This window comes from Manis pentadactyla, chromosome 7, assembly GCF_030020395.1.
Source record: "Manis pentadactyla isolate mManPen7 chromosome 7, mManPen7.hap1, whole genome shotgun sequence".
Classification (NCBI taxonomy): domain Eukaryota; kingdom Metazoa; phylum Chordata; class Mammalia; order Pholidota; family Manidae; genus Manis; species Manis pentadactyla.
Window position 1 is genome coordinate 47834720 of NC_080025.1, and position 22624 is coordinate 47857343.

Here is a 22624-nt window from a genome sequence, read left to right on the forward strand (position 1 = left end):
AAGAGCCTAATCCAGGGAAGCAGGGGATTGGCATAAATGGTCTCTGCTTTGACACTGTTTTGAATCTAAAATAATACTGCAGACATAATGTACTGATGTGGCCGAGTGTGTGGCATTCAGTTAAGCTGAAAGCAGCTCAGGTGTGAGTGGTACTGCCTGATTCCAGTTAGGAGGAGAACACTGTGCATGCATATGTATGGTAGGAAAACAGTGGGAAACTATGCACCAACATTTAAACCTGGTTATTATTTCTGGATGTTTTTATTTCAATCTTTGTGAACTTAGTGCTTCCTAAAAATTTTATAATCAGCTTTGCAGCAAAAACAAGTTATTTTTATAGGACCAAGTAGTAATATTTATTTAAATGCAGTACATAATCAACTGGCAGCTTCAGCCTCCTGAACATTGGACTGTTGACTCTTAATTTTCACAGCATGTCCTCATTTCATAAGTACAAAAATAAACTTCTATTTGTCATGTTGAAATTATAGCAGGATCCTAATTCTGGGTCTGGGTCAGGTCACATTGCATTGTGGAATGGTTCCTTACTGCCCCGTGTGAATGAGCAACAAAGTCTTTGTAGTGAGGGGCAAGTGACCATCAGTTTCCGGGGGCCAGGCTAGGGGGGCAGGGTGAGGTAGCCTAGACAGGGCCTTCACAGATGGCCTGTGATGGTAATGGAAAAGAAGACCCCAGATCTACCTGGAGGGAGCCCCTTGGTGGATGAAACCTCACTGCAGCACACTCACTACTGAGCCACATGGCCATGCTCTACACCTGGGGACACCCTGCTTGTCCGGCACCTCCCCTGGGCTTGCCGCTATAACAGCAGCTAGCGGAAACTGGAAAAGAGACTGCCGGTGAGTCACCCAGCACACCGCGACTGCAGCCTGCATCCCAGCAGAGGCATCACAGACGTTTGGGCCCTCGGAGAACACCTGTGTGTCTTCCTCAGAGGGAAACCCAAGTAAGGTTCCCTGGCCGGGGGTGGGGGAAGGCCCTGCCCAGGGAGGAGAGCCTGAGCAGCCCATGGCACCTGGTGGGTCTTATTTCCCCTGCGCTGTACTTTGCCCTGGGAGCAGCCTGCCCTGAGGCGGGGCAGTGGCTTAGTGCCTCCCTGGTGCCCTCCCCCTAACCCTCACCTGCCGTGGCCGAGCACCCATCCCAGATGCCCAAAGCAGCCCTTCTTGGGGCTCGGGGATGGGATGCTCAGTGTGATGTGGGGTGGTGCTGGCCTCTCTCTGCTAATGACATAGGTGGACCAGCTTTCACATTGGACACGTCTGAAATCTGAAATAACCTGGAGAGACCATGGTGGCTCCAGCTTAGCTCAGAGAGAGGAATTTAATGGGCATCTGCCAGACGTGCCGTGCAGAGCAGATGCAGCATTTGATGGACATCGCTGATCTAGATGCAGACAAGTAGCAAAGCTTCTAAAATAATTGCTCATATGTTATGATCTATCAGTTAACTTTATCAACTCATATTTTCATTTCGTGAGGCTGTAAGGGAAACTGCTCCAAATAGACAAATCCTGAAAGCAAGGCTGGCAGCTTGGCAGGGGCCCAGGGCTGAGATACTGGTAATCACACACCGCTTGAATTCAAGTGCCTGTATATTGGAATCTGATAAATCCCCCCATGGAATATGTGTGTTGTGCTTTTCTTAATAATTGCATTAGAACAAGATAAAAGCATAAGGGTTATGTTAATTTTCTGTATTTTTTGAGAGAAAAATCAAAGTGAACATCAAACTCTTTATTGCTGAAAGATGATTTCTACTGTGGTGATCACTGGGGGCAGGGAGAGACAGAGAGAGGGAAAGGACCGTGGGCAGGCATATCCACCCCTGTGCGAGTGGCCAAAGGCCCAAAGCCATTTGGGACCAGCTTATCAAGGTGTTCGAACACTGAGCTATGGATGTTTAATTTTATTTTGAAGTCAGTGGGAAAAGTGGAAGATTTCAGAAGAAATGGGTGCCGTTTATTAATTCAACAATTACTTGTGTAAGACAACATTCCTACGTTCCCTCCTAGGTGTAGCAAATCTATTTTCTCCAACTTGGAAAATGGCATTAGGGGTGTCCTGTGAGGGCCCTCCATGAGGAATTACACAGCCAGTATGCCTGCGTTTGTTTCCTTTGACATCCCCCACTTCCCTGCAGTCAACACCATCTGGGACATACTCACCCAGCTGGAAGCAGCCTGAAAGCATGCGGTGGGTGGGTGAGACCCCAGCGCCCCTGGGGAGGAGGCCAGTTTCTCAGGAGACACCAGGATTGGCTGACTGTCGAGGTGAGAAGTGGGTGGAGGAAGGCTGTCCTGCAACTTCAGGAGCATTTTCTGGTGTTCTCCCATTGCTCTTGTTGGCTGGACCTTCTCTGATTTAGGGTGCTGAGCAGACGGCCCCATGTGTGCGGTCTGTGTGGGGCCAGGATGGAGGGTACTAATGCCAGCCCTATGCCTGCTGTCCTTGCTGCAGCCTGTTTCTGGAGTCAGCTCAGAGGAAGGTGAGTTGACATTTACCAAGATCTTAGAAATTTCCCTTTATTTTTGCTGCAACTCAGTTATCAAAATCTGCACAATGCTCTTTTGCATTGGGATGGGGAGTGTTGGTGGGAGAGGGGTGAGTGCTGCTGGATTTAGCACTTCTAAGGATGGCAGATGAGGGGACATCCACAAGGTCAATCTGGGAGCAGAACGGACATGTAAGTGACCAGCCATTGTGCTTCTGAGGCCGTGAAGTGTCCGGCGGGGCAATGGCTTGTGCACTGCCTGCCAGGTGCTGCCCCAGGTAAGCTCTGTTTGCAGGTGAGGAAACGAGGTCATAAAGTGATACCAGTGAGAACCTGGATTTGGATTGAGATCTGAGAAGAAAAGCTGATCAGTCACAGTAAGCATCACTGTGTTTTGTACCCTCAGTTTGCACACTTGTCTGAGTTGCACATGTGTAAGTACAGACCCAAAACCTAATGTCACTTGATACCACCCACGATGTCCTAAGATGCAGCCACGGTTGGGCGGAGCCCAGCTTCGATGAGCCTGCAATGTGCCCACAGGCTCGTTTCCACCTTTGTCCTGCTGGGGAGCTGAGAGGGGCTGTTTGCCTTCCTGCTCAGCCTTCTGACTCTCCAGACAACTGTTACCCACTTTCAAGTGCCGCTTTTCCTTTTGAGCTACATATCTTAAGAACCTTAAATCCTCAGTGGGGTAGGTGGAACTTAGTTAAGTAAACTGTTACCTCAGGAGCATTCCCCAAAACAGTACGAAGTCTGACAAACAAAATAGGTGGCATTTGTTCACCCAAACTGAGCAGAAACAAACAAGGTGGGTGGCTGTCTCCCAGGCTTCGCCTTCTGGAACTCTCTCCAGGGTGCCGGCAAGGCCTGTGTGGGCCCAATGGACAGGGCCTTCATCCAGGTGGTAAGAACAGGTGGGTCTGACTGAGTCTTTGACAGTCCTAACAAGGGGCTTCCATGGTGATTTCTTAAAGACTGATTTCACTCTGGATGTTTGTATGTAAAGCAGCTTGAAAGCCCCAGGTGTGCAGGTCCTGTTTGCTCCAGAGTGGGCCAGGGTCACGGGAGATAGGAGCGCTTGGTTCCTGCTCCTGCTGTGCGGGAGGCTGGGGCCCGGCCCAAGGGTATGGATAGTGGATGTTGCCTGTGTGGTGTGGTCCCTCCAGGCCACAGCATGTCCTAGGTGCCAGATGCCCTGCACTCTGCCCACCTGGTGGGAGCCACCAGAACTGGGACAGGCATTTCTGGATCCAGACAAAGCGCTGGCAGTGTGATGAAACTAAATCTTACTTCTACTTCAACTGAAGTAGCCCATATGGCCACAGCCAGCACATAGAACAGCATAGGGACATTCTTCTCTCAGTCTTATCATGTCTTTGCTCCTCATTTCCTAGCTCCAGCGGTAGCACTGCAGCCCCGCAGACCACCCCTGGGCTGCTGTTTAGTGTGTCAGCCCCTCTGCTGAACAGGGGTAGGGGTAGGGGTGGGGCAGCCCAGAGGCCGGCCAACAGACCTGCAGGAAGGGGACAGAGCCCTTGGTTCCTTGGGCTTTAGAGAAAGGCTTTGTTTGCTGACTGGTGGGTATTGGATTGCAGTTGACCCTTTTCTTAGGCAGAACACATTTAAAAGCACACATTTCCCAGATCTGAGACACACACACACACATACAAGCTGAAAAAGCATAGCGGGAGGCAACTGACTGGCCGTGAGGAGTTCAGGGGCTCTGGGGGTCCAGGAAAGGCCTCCTGTAGGGCCTGTGTGCCAAACCAAACAGCACCTGCATCTAAACCCATGGGGGCTCCAGGCTCTGTTTATTCACCTGCCTGTCTGCAGGACTGCAGCAAAGCCCTGGAAATCACAGGACTCAGACAACTTCACTCATCTTCCCAGGGACCCTTCCGCACTCCCACCTGACATCCAGCTGTGCCAGGAAATGCTCCAATTAAATGTTAATTCACATAGAACTCTGGAGTAGAGAGAAAACGATCAGTTTTCGAGGTAAAACAAAATGAAACTAAGTTTTGTAAAATCTCAAAGTGTTGGTACAAAGAATTAAGGGTAAAAATGTTGATATAAAGGGTTGAGAGAACTAGTAAATACTTAAACATAAGACTGTTTATCCTGGGGAGGACCCCACCCAACCCTCAGAATGCAGAGGAGGCCCCAGACTCCAGGCGGGAGGGTGAGGGGCACAGGACGCGCGGGGAGGACGCCCCATTAGCCTCCCTGTGAGCACTTCTGGTAGAAGGCCTGTCCCTTGTGTTTTTGTCAGACTTGCTCAGCTTCCCTCTGCTCTCTCCTTGGGTGGTGGCCTGTTTCAGGCAGGCGCACCAAGGCCCCTCCAGAACGCGCGCACTGAGATAGAGAAGCTTCCTCGAATGACTAGGAAAAAGCGATTTCTCCCTCGGGAAGTATCTTGGTGGGTCTTTTGCCCCCAGTGTGTGCTGCGTGTCCTGGTTGGAATCATCAGCTCCTCCATCTCACTGTCTTCTAGGGGACCTGGGAGAAAGCTGGCCGGCTGCCTGCACTGGCTGTGACCCACCTGCTCCCAGAAAGACCTGGGTCCCCAGGGCCCCGGAGTCCACTGAAGGCATTCCTAATGAGCAGGGAAGGTGAGCCCTGAGCACTGCTGTTCGGGGCATGATGAGCTGGATTTTCAATATGCATTTTCTTTAGAAAGGAGCATTCCACTTTTATCTTAGTGGAGAAAATAGTGGTGTTTTTTAGGGAAATGCTCGGATTAAAGAACTTTAACCCACCTGCTGCCATCGTACTGTGGTGAGAATAGCCCAGGCTTTGGGTTCTGTGCTGGCCTGTGATGTAGTGAATCCCGACTCTGCCCCTTCCACCTTTCTGTACAAAGTGTGTATTCGAAAGGGCACACACACACATAGATGGCATCAAAATATTTATTGTTCTCTTAGGACACAGCCCTTTTATGTTGATTGACACATCTTCCTGACATTCACCCCCTGTTGTGAAAAAATTATTAAAGGTGTTCCCAAACAAAAGGGTGCTGGAGCAGTTTATCAAAACAGGTTGAGGAGCTATTCTCGGCGGGGGTCCTCAGTAAGGCGCTGAATAAACTTTTTTTCCTTAAACCTTCATGCAAGGGCCAGGTTGATTTCAGTGGATACCTGAGTAGTTCATGTTAAATCTGTTGGCATGTGGAGTCTCTGGGCTTCAGGCCTGTTCCTGTCTAACTTGATAGTGTTGATCAATGAAAGTGTTTCCCCATCCAACTTTTGATGGGGATGGCCTCTGAGGAGGACCATCCTGGGGAGCCAAGTCACCCCAGGCCTCCTGTGGACCCCTGCCCATGTAACCCGGAGAAAGCCAGGCTGGCTGGGCGGGGTTGGGGGCAGCTCTGGGAGGTAAGGTCTGCCTGGGTCAGTCACCGCCAGAGCCAGCGCCCAGGCAAGACTGTGCCCAGCCACTCCTGGGGACAGCAGATGGCTTTCATCCTCCCCTGCTCAGAAACACTCGCTATTAAGGGCAATCTATTAGAGGCAGAGATGCAATAGGAACAGTGCAATGTGGTATTCGAGGTGTCCTCAGCCACAGGAACAGCCAGGACCTTGGCCACTGAAGTGGGGTGAGTCCCTTGTTCATGTGCATTTTCCTCCTCCGTGCTGTATTTGGAAAGATCTTTGACTGTCTGGGGAAGGTCCCTTTGCTGTGCATTAGGCCCTGCTGCCCCCATGAGTGTCCAGATGTCTCTTTGCTCACCTACACAGGGAAGGGGATTCTGTGAGGGCTGAGTGGAAGCCATCCCATGCGGAAGGCCAGTCAGGGTCCTGGGAGCGTGGTCTGCACCAGGGCCGTATGACCTTGAGGGCCCAGCAGGAGAGGGTCTCGTGGCTGTGGGCACTGTGTGAGGGTGGAGGTTAGGGTGGCCTGTCCTTGGTGCAGTCAGCCCCGCATCACCGCAGAAATCCTGTAAGTTTTGCAGTATGATATCATGCTTCCAAAGTTGTCCTTTATCTGTTTTCATGTCCTCTCTTCCCTGGCTCCAGAAGACATGTGTGATGAGGGGCAGGAGGGAGGGCCTTGGAATTACTGGATAGCTTGCAGTGCACCTTCATTTACCAGAACAGAGCCGTGTGTCCCCCAGATTCCCCCAATTCTCCTTAAACCATGTCCTCATCTGCCCTCTGGTGGCAGCTTCTACATCACTGTGAGAACCAGGCTTGTAAAAACAGGAATTTATCTGGAAGCCTCGTTTAAATTAAGATGTACATCCTCCGGATTTCTACACCCAGGGAGAGGGCCTCAGGGCTGAGTGTGTTCCCCCAGGATAAGAGAAACCTAGCTTCCAGGACCCAGACGAACTCCTGCCAGTCAGGGAGGCCCAGCACAGGGAAGCCCTGCTTGGCGGGGACTATGCTCCTGGTGACCCTGTGAAGTAGGCGCCTCTGTGCCATTCCTGTTTTGGAGAAGGAGTGAGGCACCTTGAGTCTGTGGGTAAAGGGCCGAATAGGAGGTTGGGGGTCTGGGGCAGGGCTGGGTGGGTGACATCCCTGAATCACACTACCAGTGCCTCAACACTAGACCCAGTCCCTCACCCGTTCAGCTCTGCACACGATCCTGGGTGGCCCTGAGGAGCCACAGCGCACAGCCTGCAGGCAGTGACAAGCAGCCCACTGGGCACCAGAGTGGAGGGGCGCTGCCTGTGGAGCCCCGAGGGGTGGGCACTGCAGCAGGACTCCCTGGGGCCAGGAGTCCCTCTGGAGGCTGGGAAGGGCCCATTAAACCCTCTGGGAGCACAGGTTTAATCCTGGGCAGTGTTGCCAAGTTGCCTGCCTCCCAGGGTCTCAGTGATGTCATCCTAGAAAGTAACTTTTGGGAGGTTTGGCCTGTGTGTCACCCAGAGCAGTTTCCTGACCGCCCTTCCTGTCCTTCCACTCCTCTGCGTGTCAGGGCCACATGGGACAGATGGAGTCTGTGGGGTCCTGGGAGCTGCAGGCAGGTGACCAGGCCTGCAATTGCAGGCCTGACCCCTGCTCTATGCCCCAGCGGCGGGCAGCCAGGAGGGGAGAGGGGAGGCAGGAGGCTGGTTTCATGGTAAGATGAGAACTGCTTCAGGTCATGCCCTGCATTCGGAAAACAAAGTTAAAAACCCAGGGGAGTGACGTTCTTTTACTAGGTGTGGCTGCCAAGCACAATTTACTTATGAAGGACGCGGGAAGTGGGAGGCAGAGGAGCAGTCGGGGCTGGCTGTGAATGAGGCAGCCCGTCTCACAGCCACCTCTTCATTTGTCTGCCTGGCAGGTGTGCCCAGACTGCCTGTGACCCTTCCTTGCCCAGCATCGCCCCACCACAAGCAGAGCTGGGCAGAGGTCATCTCTGTAGCTGCAGCCCTGGCACTGCCTCCGATGGAGTGCAAGCTGGTAAGGCCCTGGGCTTGGGGAGCCTGGCTGCAGAGCCCTCTCCCTGGGTCCCCATGCCAGGTGCCCCACAGTGCCGCATGGAGCTCATGGCCCCGCAGCCCGAAGGGAGGGGCTGTCCCTTTGGCTGCTCCCTCGTAGGTGACAGTGTTAGGACTGGGAGCTCCTGCCTGAACCTCAGGCCTGCTTCCTTACCTCCTCTTGGGCTTCCCAAACTGGAGAGAGCATCAGATCGCCTGGGAGCTTCCTGAAACCTGATTACAGGCCTGTCCCAGAGTTTCTGCTCAGGGGTGTGGGTGGCGGTGGCTGCAGGGCTAGGGGACCCACTTTGAGAACTGCCGGGCTTCTCAGAGCCATGTGATGGGGCAACAGTTACTCTGGGGAGATGCTCCACAGCCACAGGGCTGGCCTTTCCCCTCCTGAGCACAAGGAGTTTTCATTATCAAACTTTTAAAATAAAAATCCTGAATGGTTGCTTGTAACTTAATTCCCAGTGTTCCTTTCAGTTGAAGGAATTTTAGAGTTCTCAACCCAGGCTACACGTTTGGTAGATGAGGAGTTTTAAAATACTACAGAGACAATTTAAGTGGGGGAAGAGCAGCAACAGTATTGAAAACAATGTAAAACTAAGTCTTTTGTGATTCTTATGTGCAGATCGTATGGATTTAATTTTATTTAGTTTATTTCTCCTTTAGTTATTTATTTTTATGTAGTTTCATGATTTTATGTATTTTAAGACTTTTTAATGTCATTTTTGTGTAAAGGGACATTTCTGCTGATTTTAAGAGGTCAGACTTTTCTTCAGATGGCTTGACCACGGTAGCTCTGGCAATTGATAGGTTTCAGAGAAACAGAGTCACTTTACCACTCTGCTCATTCATGAGCGTTTTCTAAGTGTTTCCCCTTCATGCACATTCCATCTGGGACCTCAGAGTTGGGAGGGCATGTTTAGGAGCCCGTTTGGGAGCATCCTGGCCTGTAGTCTTTGAGGTGTCTTGATTTGTCTTCACAGATGCATTTGAAATTTATCTCCTTCCCCTTTGCACATGTGTCCCAGGGTCAGGGCTCCTAACCCCGTGCCAACTCAGCACTGACCCTGGATGAGCTGGCTGTCCCTACCTCGGGGTGGGCCTGGCTGTTCCCCAATATCACCCACATATGCTCACCTCTCAGACACTGCACTAAGCGAGGAGAAGAGGAAAGGTCCCAAGTGCAGGCATGGTGGATACCCAGGGCGCATCCCTGTGACCGGCCTGTGAGGTCACCCACTGCACAATCGGGTCCCTCCTTGCACTGTACACCACAGCACACAGACCCTGTGCTCCTTTTTTCTAGAGGTTCGCGCCAATCTTGCACCCCTTGTGAGCGCCCAGAAGTTGAGCTGCCCTCCGGCTGCTCTGTCAGAAGAAAATGGAAAGCTAGAGATGCCCGCTTCGCCAGCTCCCTGGGAGAAGGTACTTCTGAGAGTGAGTCCCTTCCACATGAGGGGCCAGAATTCCCTTTGAACAGCTTGTGTGTCCAGTCAGCTCATGGAAGCCGCCCCGCCCCGCAGTAGTGAGTTAGACATAGGTTCTTGTCTGTGTGTGCTGGTGAAGCTGCCAAGCTTGAATTCTGTTGGAACAAACCAGGATGTGGCCCAGAGAGAGGGACACAGGGTGCAGATGGGGAGCCGCCCCCAACTGCCGAGGGCTTCCATGCAGGCAGGGCTTCTTGCAGCCCAAGGATCTGGAACACTGTTTTTGTCAGGGGTTGGGGAGCTCTTTGCAGGCCCCCATTAAGTAAGGCCGGCCTCCCTGGAGCTGTTGAACTGTGCAAGTCCTCCGGCCATGGGAGAGGTTGCCAGAGGTGGATGCTTGAGGGACAAAAGCGGCAGGTGTCTCAGCCACATAAAGCGTGGGGAGACAGCACAGTGAGGTGGGGCCCAGAGAAGAGCGAAGCCCCCTAGGGTGCCCTGCTCTTTGCTGAGAACATATGCCATCAGCTCAGAGCCTGCACTTACTCGAATGTGAAGGAATCAGTTCTGCAGAAGATCCTGGAGCCTCCTCAACCCTTGGGGGACATGACCCTGTAGTCCAGTCTGCAGTATGTTCCCAGGGGTCCCCCAGGCTCACACCTGGTGCCTCTGCAGGCCCTCGCATTTGAAAGTTAATGATATCTCAATCCACTTGTGGGTGGTATTGCTGTGTTTCCCACATTGCACAAGGTTCACCGCCACACACAGAATCCCCTGAGGTTCTCAGCAGCCCTCCCAGACACATGGTGACCCCAGCTTCTCAAACTTATTGCAGAGCTCCCGTGCAGAATCCCATGTGAGGCTTAACAAACACAAACAAAACCAAACTGTGCCCGAGTCTTGCTTCTTGGGCTCCTGGTCAGTTTGCTGTGGGTTCGTGTGGGGTGTCTCTCACCCACGAACTCCCAGCCTGCACCTGCCCCAGGTTATTTAGGTGCAACCAGTCTGGGCAGCCCTACTGTCAGCACTGGTGGATGCCCTGGAGTTCAGCCACCGGGTCCCAAATTCCTTGGTCCTCATGATTTTGTGGCCCGTGGGGAGAGGGGGTTCCACGGTTCTTGTTGACCTTGAGCTCACATGCCACACACAGCTGGCTGTGCTCCCTGGATCCCCAGTGGAGCAGGGCCAACTCAGTGTCAAGTGATGGCCTGGCTGTGTGGGGCTGTAAACCAGGGCCCTGGGCCTGTCCTGCAAAGGTGAGATCCTACATCAGGTTTGTAAAATGCTTCTGCAGGGAAATAACAAGTATGTCTTTCTAACTATAAGAGCATGTGGAAGAGCATTGTCTCTCAGTGGAGTTGATTATAACAAGATTAGTTAAAAGTCCTAGTAGGTTAAATGTTACACATAAGGTTGATAAGCAAATTCAGTTCTCTAGAACAAACATAAAATGAATCAGCAGATTTCTTACCACAAGGAAATGTCATGGTTACGGTTATAAAATCAGCTGCTGTGGTTCAGGTAGGAGGCTGGGGATGTAGATGGGTCTTGGGTTTAGGATGACAAGGCAGTGAGCACCCTGGGTGGGTGAGGGCCCACCACCCTGACTCCTGCTGAGTCCTGGGGTGAAGGCAAATATGCCCAGCCTTCCTGTTTATTTTCAGGACAAAATGCTGAGGGCTGGCTTAGGGCTTTTTGTTCTCAGAGTTTCTTCTCTTTGAAACTGTTTCTCCCATGAAAGCTTGTGGCTTCTGATCCAATTCAATTTTTGTTAAAGCCAAATAAAAAATACTCAGGCCTTTAATAAATGTTTCCACCATTCACCATTGCCAGGTCACAGGGCCTGGTGAGGTGGGCATGGGACTGTCCTTAGTGGTTCAGGCCTGCCAGCCTGAACATGTCCCTGTCACCTGTCATTCTCCTGGGTTTCTCTGTGTGTCCTCGTGTTAGCCTTTAGCACGACTATTTCAACAAATTATTCTGCTAACAACTCTAGTCGTGGTCAGAAGCCCTTCCCATCAGGGGAGGCATGCCATATGAAGAACAGCTGAGGCCGCACCTTTGGGGAGCGGGTACAGTCAGGATGTGTGGCCACCTGGACAGCCAGAAGGTTTCTAGGCATTTCAAAGGCAGACCATTTCTAAGGTTGCACTTGCTAAATTATTTTATGGCAGATCAGCCTAATTTGGTGGATGCTATAAATGTGAAATGTGTGTAAGTGTAGAATTCAACCTTTGGCAGCGTTTTTTTGCCTTGTAGCTACCTAGAACATTCCTCTGACATTCTCCTTGGGAATTCTTCTACAACCTGATGTCCTGCCTCATCTTGCAGTGACTCATCACTGACATGAAGCACCCTGGCTCAGTTTGCCTCAGTTTACTGCATGCTGCACCTGCTTCCCCCGAATTCCACGGTTTACCCATTTATCCAGATTGTATACCTTCACTAGGTGGACAAAATACCACTTCCCAAAGTTCATTAGTTACATCTCCATGTTAGCAGACCCATGTTTCTCTTTTCCCAGAAGCATTAGCTGCTTCTGGAGGGCAAAAGGAAGACAAAGGGAGCGTCTGAATTCGCCCTGGGTGTTTGCAGGCTGACAGTGTGCTTGCCGAGGACACTCCTGAAGTCAGGTGGTAGGGGATACTCAGCCCTTGCTTCAGTTGTGGTCACCACGCGGTAGATGCTTGGCAGGTCATGAAAGCTCCCAGCCAGTGCTCTGCTCCAGGCACACAGTGCCTGCCCCACCTAAACCCCAGTTTGTCTGGCCAAGCCCTTGGCCTCATCTTAACCCTGCTTCCACTCCAGCCACTAGTCCTCCTGTCTGATCTTCGGTTACCACAGGCATGGAGGGCCAAGCCCCATCCCCCTGCATGGCTGCCACCCTGGAGGCCCCACAGCTAACCTGGTACCCCTACATGGGCTGTTGGGACACAGCAGAGCCTGGCTCCATTTAATCAGCTTTCCTGGGCTGACACAGGGTGTTGGCAGCTTGCCCCAGGCTGTGGGGGTCTGTGGCTCTTCCAGCTTCTGGTGCTACTGGTTGGCATTCCATCACTATGGACACACTCCCCAAGGGGAGGCTCTGGGTCACATTCAGCAGCCCCTGCCCTGCAGCTACAGGAGGGGAATTTCTTTGGGGCAGATATGGCTCATTTGTGCAGCTTGAGCCAAGAATCAAATCCCGGAGCCCACCCTTCCTCTCCCAGCTTTGTCCAGTGTGGTTAGGAGCAGACAGCCAGCATCATCATCCCCTCTGCTTTGACAGGGATGTGCTGAGAGCCCAGCCTCATGCCCAGTGGTGATAATTTGCCCTCTCTACTCACATCCCACCATGGACCCGAATGCTGTCAGTACAGAAAGAGCCACTAGAGTGTATAGGTCCAGTCAGATGGGAGAACCCACTGGAAAGCTCTTCCTTGGGATTCTGGTCGCAGCCTTTCTCAGTACAGTGGCCAGGCTGGTGCTTCCAAACACAGGCCCAGGATCTGCTTGTGCACTGCCTCCATATCCTTCAGTGTGACAGGCAGAGGCCCCTGGTCTGAAGCCCTAGCCGCCCACCCTACCACCATGCCCCCTGCTCACAGCAACCCCACGTGCAGCTGCTGCCGGCCTGCCTCCATGTGTCCCCAAGAGCGTGAGGTTCCTGGGAATGGGGGTTGCCTGCTTTCTTCACTGTCTGAGCCCAGCACAGGGCCTGGCATATACCAGAGGCTAGCAGACCTTTTTGAAGGAAATAATGTTACCTTATCAAATGTACTAGGTTTTCATAAGCATCCCTTAAATCATTCCACCCCTACCCCCACCCCCACCCACAGGACATTTTGAAAATAACCCGTGAAGCACTATCAAGGGTTGTCAGCAGGAAAACACGGGCTGCTCTGCATCGGGGTGGCCACACTGACAGGTATGTCACTAAGCCCCACTGGGACCCTGCTCTTCTGGATGGCACGGGGGCTTGTACAGACACCCACTGGCCTGCGGTGAGTGAAAAAGTGCACCCCTGGGGTGCAGGAGTGCATAAAGCACACACAGAACACTTCCTGTGATGGAAAAAGAATGGCATTTTGAAGCTGTGATCATGTTCAGTGAGGCAGTGTGTCCACCACCACCCGGAGTGCTGGTGGCCTTACCTGATGGTGCCATGTAAGATTTTGTCACCATCACAGCTGTGACATCTGGAAACAGTGAACCTTACCAGGTTAGGGTAACAGATACCAGGGCAACTAGGTGTCTCGTTCATGTAAAACCCAGAGACTTGAAAACAGTAGTATTAGGTGCACCTGCAGGGTATTATGCTAAATGGAGTAAGCCAGTCACAAAAGGACAGGTACTGTAGGATCCAGTCACATGAGGTCCCTAGAGGAGTCATTCACAGGGACAGAGAGTGGAGTGGTGGGTGTGGGGGTCAGACCATAGGCAGTAGGTGTTGGATGGCCCAGGGGTTTTCTGCCCAGGGGGACAGTATTGTGGACCCCCAGCTTCACCTGCCCTAGTGAGGGGTGCAGGGCAGGCTGGTGTTGCCCAGGGACAAGGTTCCTAGAGCAAGTGCATGGCTCCTGAGTTCTCGGGCTTGGTGGTCTAGGCACGTCCCCCTCGTGGGGCCCACTGCAGCCCACCAACTAGCTGAGGCATCAGTGGACAGCTGTAAATGAGGCCTGTGACGTGGGGCATGGAGGGGGTCCTCTAAGTGATCCTCACCTTTGCTGGTGGTGGTCAGGCCCATCACATCCCATTCCTGGCCACTTCGACCTTTTGCAGGCCAGGCTCAGCAAGCAGGTCCCATGTACGGGAGCAGCCGCATGGCCTCCCACTGGTCCGGGGGGATTCCCAGAAGGCCTGGCCCTGCCACAGGGAGCACCCAGCCCAGGCTGTGGCCCCTGGACGTCAGAACACGTGAGGACAGGGACCTGCCCTTGGGTGAGCCATCTGGAGTGATCCCTGGATTGGGCACAGGTTTTAGTAATGGCTTTAAATACGCCCTCTCTTCAGTGGGACTATATCCCAGAGCTCCGGCAGGGCCTTGCTGGCTCTGTTACTACCTGCGCCGCAGCCCCGTGTCACTGGTGTCAGGCACGGCCCCTCCAGTAAAGGTGGGATGTACATAGTAGTCAGGTGGGCCACCAGAGTGAGTGCAGCCCTGCAGGTTTTTTACCTTTTCCTTCTCTTTTTACCTTTTCCTTCATATTCGGAAGCCCCCAGGAGCCTGCATTTACAACCTCGAGCTTCCGGAGCTGTGGTGGCCCCAGCCCCAAGTGCCGACAGATGTGCGCAGCTGGGAAAGCCAGCGGTGCAGTCCGCAATCTGCTCCAGGTTGGTGTCTGACCTACGGGTGAGCTTTCATGGGAAAGTGGCTGACGGGTGCAGGTGGCCCCTGGGGTTTGTCGATATGAAGCATATGTTGAATTCCTCAGGAGCTTGTAGCATAACTTAACTTTGTCTCCCCAATAAGGGAAAATATGCGCCACATTTTTGATGTCTGCCAGAACATCATCACTCAGCTGCCCACTTCAGTTTACAACTGACCCTATGAAATAGCTCATTTTCTGTTATCCCAGCCAGGGAGCAGCATGAACTTGAGATAATAATCATTGCCCAAATTCCTGATAAATCATGCTTGTAATTCCAGCTGGTGCCACAGGACACATCTTGGCTGGTGTGCCATTCCCATTAGAGCCCATACCTTATGGTTCCTTTATTTTTCAAGTATGAATTATCTCTAAAGTCTGCCCCACACTCGGGCCAATTTGTAGGAACCCACCCAAATAAGGGAGCCCCCCTGCAACCCCAAGGCTCTGGCCCTCTAATCCTGGAGAAGCACCAATGTGGGTGCCAGGCTAGGCCATGTCACAACCCCTCACTGTTCTTGCATCTGTAAATTCCAGTGCACCTGTCCTGCAGCAGGCCCCTGCAGCCTGGAAGCAGAGATGCCCTCCTGTGCCACTGGACCTCTGCACTCTGCAGAGGACATGATCCCAGAGCTGTTTCCTGGGACTGACGTCACATCAGCCACTGTCACGCTGGAGGCCCCCGTCAGGAGGTCAGTATCTGCCCAGACCAGCATGCCACCTTCTCATTCTCTTGCTTTGCCCAGAAGGTAGGATGAGGGCGGCATGGAGACCCATGTTCCCTCTAGACCCAGATGCGTGAGCCACGCCCAGTGAGGTGGGGACTTTACAGTCATCCTTGTTCACCTGAGGGCTGCTGCAACTGTGGCTAGAACTCTGGGCCACACAGCCGGCTGCCATTCCCGTTACAGCCCATACCATATGGTTCCTTTATTTTTCAAGTCAAGTCTTATCTGCAGTCTGAAGTCGTATCCAACTGCATGTATTTCTAATCGGGCGTGGCAGCACATGTGGCCAGGAGGGACATCCAGGGGGCATGGACATTGGCTATCAGTAAGCTCAACACACTTCCACATCCACGATGTTCTCTGCTTGGAGGCTTTCCTGTCCTGTGGTTTATTCTGCCAGCTTCCTGTGCCAGCACCATAGGCATCAGCCAGAGCAGCTTTTGGCACATGTGTGTGATGGAAAAGTCTTGTATCCTAGGAAGCTGAGTATGGAGGTGTCCGGACAGCTCCGTCTCCCCAGCTCACTCCACTTATTCACGGGACAAATTGCAGCATGTAGACAGGATGGTACCATCCCCACATTGAGCACCCTCCTGGGAGCATCCAAGGCAGTGACTTTCAAGGACACACCTGTCATGTGCATTTCTTCAGTGAGGAGGGAAAGTGTTTACCTGTTGCTGTGTCTAATAGGGCTAGAGCTGCAGCTCTCAGAGGTAGCCAACCTCAGTCTCCTGAGGGCTTGCTGGCCACCCAGGGCTGCTGAGTCTGGGCCTGCAGTGAAGTCATAGAGCTTGCATTTCTCACAAGTGCCCAGTGATACTGGTGCTGCTGGCCCAGGGACCCTACTCTGAGAACCAGCTTAAGTGAGCCCTGCCTTCAGGTGCTTTCAGGCTTCTTTCAGGCCTCCTGTCCCTCCTGGTAGCACCTCCCTGGGCTTGTCAGGATGCTGTGACATCTGAAGTTGCCTGCCTTTCTCCCCACAGTGCCGACAGCCTCCCCGACGAGCGCCCAGCATTCCTACCTGGTCCCACTCAGCTCTGTGCCCTCCCCCGGTGTCACCTGGGAGCCTTGGAGCTGGGCCCTGCTTATGCAGCACATCCTGCCACTCACAGCCAACCAGAAACCATCACTCAGGTGCCCCCAAGGCTGGGTGTCCGTGTTCATGTGGCAGCCCGAGAGTCTCTGTGCCTGGTGACAGACTTTGGGGACCATTCTGGGGTTCAAATGAGCATCCGCAATGTGTCTGGGGATGTGGCAGTTACTGCCTCCCACTGGTACAGCAGAGGTAGGCAGGGTCCAGGGTCAGTGTGGGACGTGGGGAGACACTGTGTCCTAGGACTTGCGCAGAGGGGACGACCCTCCAGCTCGTTTGCCGCTTCTTTGTCCTATGATACATGGACTCAGGGACTGGCCTTGTGCCTGTCCTTCATACCCTTTATCTCAGTGGATCCTGTCAGCCCAGGGTAACTGTCTGTTTAGAGGAGAAAATGTAGGTTGGGGAGGCCAGGGTTTGTCTACTTTCTCCGTGAGGGGAAATTCTGCACAGCTGTGTAACTTGCTTAGCATGTCCTTCAGGTAAAACACACACACACCATTGCACACTAAATCTTTTGTGCTAAAATTTTGAACACTTTTCATTTAGACCAAAGGGAGAAGAAAAACCTTTATACAGGCATCTTGGCATTGGAGCCATTCTGCTTGGACAACTGCTAAGGCCCAGATGATGTAATGTGTAAATTCTGACATCCTGCTTACCAAGAGGATTTCACATGTTCTTTCTTTTCATTTTTTAAAAATTGTTTTGACTGTGGTACATTCCCAAGGTTCAAACCCACAGGTTGTAGAAAGATGTCTGGTCACAGGTCCGTCCCCATGACAGTGCTGTTTCCTATTGGTCTAAGTCAGTGTCAGTGCGCTCTCTGCGCCTTACACGCAGACAGAAGGATGCTGCACAGTCCAGCTCCCTGCTCACCTGCATACACGCCCGTATCTCAGGGATGTTTCCATGTCTGCACAGAAAGAGCTCCTCTGTTCTTTCATGTAGTTGCAGAATATTCCATTGATTGGATGCCCCAAACCCACTTAATCTTCAAATTGGTTGTCATCGGGAAATGGAAAAGTTGCTGATATTGGCTATTAATTTTGTACCCTCCTTTCTTATTGAATTCTCACACTGTTTACAGTTATCGTGAACTTGATTCTTTAGTATTTTCCTGTTATATAAACATGTTATTTACAAATAATGATGTGTCCACCCCACACGTCCAACCTGACACCTGTAGCTTCTTCTCTTATTTGACGACATTGGCCAGTTCCCCAGAACAAGGCTGCACAGGAGAGCGGATGGTGAGCGTCTTTGTCTCGAGATGCTTCTGCCTTCCCATTAAGCTTGATGCTGGATTTGGCACAGGTATAATTTATCATGTTCAGGAAGTTTTCATCTTTCCTCCTTTATTGAGGACTTTTTTAAAATCAAAAGTTGTCGAATTTGTTAAATCCTTTTCAACAGCTGTGGAGCTGATCTTATGATGTTTTTTCTGGCTCTCTAGATCTACAGATAAAACCAATACCTTAATAGTGAATCATCCTTGAGTTCCTAGGAGAGAAAAATCCACTTGATTTTGATGTATCCTTAAGTGTGCTGCTGAGAGCAGTTTTCTGACATCTTACATATGATTCTTCCATTGGAAACCTATGGGACTAGTCTGTAGTCACTGTTTTGTGCAAGACTTTTCGATTTGGGTTATCAATGTTATGTGGAGGTGTTCTTTACTTTCCTTTGTCCTGAAACAGTTTGGATAGCTTTGGAAATAGTTGTTCTGTTTTAGAGAATTTGCTTATGACCCTCTGTGACTGGTATTTTTCTTACTGCCTCTATTTTATGGAAATTCGTGTTGAAATTGTCTGTGTCTCTTGTAGTTAGCTCTTATATTTCCTTGGAAAAGTATCCATTACCCCCAGTTTTCAAACTTATTTGCATGGAAGTGAACAAAGTAGATTCTTAGAGTTCTTTAAATTTCATGAGTGTGGTTATTTCCTTCTGTCATTTCTTATTTTCTGTTTTATGCTTTCTTCTCTTTTGTTCTTGATTAGGTTGGGCAAATTGTCACTATCTTACCTAAAGAATCAGCTTTCAAATTTCACTTTTATCCTTGAAGTGTTTTATTTCTGCTTTTATCTTTACTTCCCTCTTCCTGCTTTTATAAAGTGTTCATGTTTTCCACCTTTAGTTGAATGCTGAAATTATTAGTTATTATTTAAATTGAAAATTTTCCACATGTCATATGGCCTTTTTTATGTTCCAGTTGGATTATTCCTCATAGTTTTATCCAATCGCAATAAGCAAATACTTTAGTCATTGTTTTGACTTTCTTTTAAGTTCTGAGGTTGTCTTTGTAGTTCCAAATGTGGTCAGTGTTAGAAATGAAAATCTGTGACAGCCAGCAGGCTCTAGGAGGGTCACAGCCATGTGTGCCTCCACAGCAAGGGTGCTGGAGCTTGGCACCTGCCCTGGGGAACCTTGTGCTCCCTTGTGTCCCAGGAGCCACTGACTCCATGAGTTGTGAAATCCTTTTATCTTCCTGTGGACAATGTTCTGATAAATGATCTTAATCCATTAGGAGCAGCTCCTGAATTTCCCATTTTAACTCGTATAAGAATCTTTCATATATTAAGTAATCTCCCTCCCTTCTTTCATCTTCCCTTCTACCTGACCCTCCCTCTGTCCCTCTTCTGTCCCTCCATCTAACCATCTGTCTCTCCCTCTGTCTCTCCTCTGTCTGTCTCTGCCCCTCCCTTCCTCCCTCCTGATCCTTTTTCTTTCTGCATAGCATTAGTTGTAATCGAAAAAGTTGCTTTCTTCCTGGACTTGCCGTTTGCAGGTGATGTGTGTGTGTGTGTGTGTGTGTGTGTGTGTGTGTGTGTGTGTGTGTGTGTTTAAGGCTGTATTAGACCATTGAGACTTTTCATGCACAGAGTTCTGTGTGTACTTTAGATGGCCTTTCTCTGCTCTGGCTAATGGAGCTGGGCATTTGGTGGTGTTCCTGCAGACTGCCCTCTACCTCCACAGAAGTAGAGCGCCCCTCACAGATGCGGTTTGTCTGGACAGCTCTTCCACTGCCCCTGCTCCCCACCTCTCACAGTCAGACCAAGTTCAGAGAGACTCCATCTCTGCCGGCTCAGCCATACCCCACCATGCCTGCAGGGTGCACCCCCACAGCATGAGAGGGCATACGTGCCTGTGCATGCACTGCTTCATGATATCCACTACCTCAGAGTCCTGTTACTGACCTTGCTCTGGGCCTCTTCTCTCTTCTCCCTCCAGCAAGGAATCCATCAAGGTTCCTGTTCCTCCATGCTGGACATCTGCTGCTTTTAGCAGCTCATATGTCTGTTTTGGGATCTGAGCATGCTAGCCACTTCCTAGTTTAACAACACCAAAAAAAGATTTTGAATGTTTGATCACCGTTTTCCTTTTTGCTTTGGTATTAACTCCCAGAAGATTCAGTGGATACCTCACTCTGTCTCCACATTCAAATCAGAGCTTGCTTGATAAATTTTAAATATCTACAACTTTAATACATGTTAATTATTTGCTTCGTTGCTTTAAAATAAAGAATTGCTGTTACATCTCTCAGTAGGGGTTTAGTCTGAAGTCAGTTTGTAAGTTAAGAATGTAGAAAACTTGATTGCGTATAGAGAGAGACACAGTCCCAGAGCCAGTTCACCAAGTCCCTAGAGTTCTGTCAACTACTTGTCCTGACTTGGAGTCATGATGAGCAATTTATTGCTTTACATGTAGCATGGCTCTTATCAAGTCATGATCCCTGTGAATGTGGTGAACTGCATATGTGTCCACTTCACTTCCTGCTTATCATCAAAATCTATGTGCAGAATTTGTTTGGACATAGCTGTGAGAAGCAGTGTTATAATAAAGCTGGAATAACTCTATAAACAATGTCTCAGCTTTTAAGAGGTAGCTTCCAAGGTAGTTTATAATTTGGGAGGACGTGTCCATATTTCATACCTATCGTTTTGGCATGTTTCCTATAGGACGCCCTTCCACCTGACCTTGGCTCATCACAGAACCCCCAGGCCTCCTGCCCACTGTCCCATCTGTTATTCCTCCTCAGACATAATGCTGTGCTCTCTGAAGTCATCCCCTCTTCTCTGCTTCTTACTATGCTGGCACTCACAACTTTCCCTAGATCCGGGTCTTTATTCCATCTAATTAGGTGCAGAAAATGCGCTCTCAATCCCTAAGAGATGATTGCATACTCTATGCCTTAGATGAATTATTTAAACTCTTTGAGCTTCAGTTTTTGATTCTGCAAGATTGATTGGTCATTTGGTAAACATTTGTATTTTAAGTGCTTTGTGATGAGATTTGGGGACAAGGAAGGAAGACAGCACAGTGAATCCTGAGAGGCAGGTGCAGCCCCAATTCACTGGTCAGGAGCCAGGTGAGCCACGCCTGCTGGAGTTATTAAATGAGGGTTACAGTAGGTGCGAGCTGGCCTGAATGGAGACATGAGGAGGGACACTGAGCAGACGGAAAGGTGGAGCACGGGCACAGAGTAGTGAGAGAGAGTGGGGCCTGGCTCCTTAGGGGCAAGTCACGTGTATGTATGAAGGAGCCAGGAGTGGGCAGGTGGGACCAGCTCAGCTAAGGACTTCATCCTGAGTTCCATCAGAAATGACCAAATGCTTTAAAGTAGGGAATCAAATGTACAACTGGAAAGCACCATGTGGGGATTGGGATAAGGGACTGCTAGATTGCTAAAGACTCTTCCAGCTCAGTGGGATTGTACCAGTAATCTATTGCTGTGTAACAAACCACCCAAGCCTAGTGCCCTAAAGCACCATCATGTGTTTAGCCCATGGTTTTGCTGGGTGTTCCTTGGGGCTGGTCTGGTCTCTGATGGGCACATTCATGGGTTTGCAGCCAGCTGCCTGTCAGCTAGCTAGCTCTGCTCCTGGAGGTGGGCTGGCCATTGGCCAGGATGATGGGGGTGCCAGTCACATGTCTCTCAATTCAGGGACTAGCCAGGCCTCTTCATGTGGAGCAATACAAGGTCTTGAGACAAGCAAAAAGGAACAATGTAAGCATGGTCAAGCCCATTGACTATGAAACTCATGCTGATGAAAGGTATGCTTGGTGAGAATTGATGCAGTCATACCTTAGTTGTGTTATAAGCATGTGAAAACAAGGTGAGGATGGGGCCATTTTTGTAATCTGCCATGATCGTTTTTTGATATGTATCTCCTTGACTGTTTCAGTACTTTTTGCCTACTGTGGGATGATGGATATTTCTATCCTTGTGAATAGTTTCTGCTGCACAGGGCTGGCCACATAATTCTCAGGGCCCAGTGTACAGTGGCAATGCAGCACCTCTTGTTAACAAAAGCATGAAGAATTTTAAGACATCAGAGCATTAACCCCGCCCTGGGTCTTGTGCCACTGCACAGATGTGTGCCTATGGAACAGTCTTCCTGCAGATGAGCAGAACCACCTCTGCTGTGTCCGTTCCCATGGTAGCCCCCCAACACACCCTTCCACATATGTTAATGATCCAGAGAATGGCATCCTTTCTTTTTCTAGAGGGAGTCTACATACTCAAAGCAGTTATTTATGATGAGTTTTCTGGAACTGAGAAAGAGCTTGGGCCTTATTATGTGAAAATCAACAATGAGGACGTATCTGTGTTCATGAATTCCAGCAGCATCCACAAGGATGAGCTTCTGGTCTTTGCTGGTTCCCACCCAGATCAGAAAGGTGAGACCTGCACCTGGAGTCTGAACCCCAGACCTCAGCTCTGAGTGCAGCATGACCTTGTTCTGTGTTAATCTCATTCCAGTTATGATAGTCCTAAATTCACACTCATATTATGCACATACTGTGTGCTGAGGAGGGCATGAAGATGAGTCATATGAAGTCCTAGTCTGGAGCTTGCATTCCAGTAAAGGTATTAAGGATGGAAAGATGAGCTGGACAGAATAGTGCTTTAGGAAGGATGTGACCAGGGCCTGGGGGTGGGATGTGTGGGTCACCACAGAGATAAAGAACATCGGAGGCAGGAGGTGGCTTTGATGAGGAGGTCAGCCACAAGGAAATGGGTTTGAGGAGAGCATTTGGGGGTGGCCGCCAGACAGCAAGTCAAAGAGGGGTGAGAGGAGTGCTGGAGGTCACTG

General features: G+C 50.5%; 1 protein-coding gene and 1 long non-coding RNA gene across 3 annotated transcripts in view; both read left to right on the plus strand.

Annotated features, from left to right (window-relative positions):
- Positions 1 to 4083: 4083 nt before the first annotated feature.
- LOC118929121 (uncharacterized) lies at positions 4084 to 13264 on the plus strand. Of its 2 annotated transcripts, XR_008998630.1 has the most exons (4): positions 4084 to 5129; positions 7789 to 7907; positions 9240 to 9358; positions 13176 to 13264. It is a non-coding gene; the product is annotated as an uncharacterized LOC118929121 (long non-coding RNA). The 2 variants fall into 2 exon arrangements; XR_008998629.1 differs by lacking the exon at positions 13176 to 13264 and having other exon boundaries at positions 9240 to 9562.
- A 1290-nt stretch (positions 13265 to 14554) lies between these two features.
- Positions 14555 to 22624, plus strand: part of PKD1L1 (polycystin 1 like 1, transient receptor potential channel interacting) — a 96853-nt gene continuing 88783 nt past the window's right edge. The window contains exons 1-4 of the mRNA XM_057504962.1: positions 14555 to 14670; positions 15243 to 15454; positions 16417 to 16885; positions 21902 to 22208. Coding sequence (XP_057360945.1) covers positions 14623 to 14670; positions 15243 to 15454; positions 16417 to 16885; positions 21902 to 22208 — 1036 coding nt within the window. The 5' untranslated portion in view covers positions 14555 to 14622. The remainder of the gene's footprint in view (positions 14671 to 15242; positions 15455 to 16416; positions 16886 to 21901; positions 22209 to 22624) is intronic.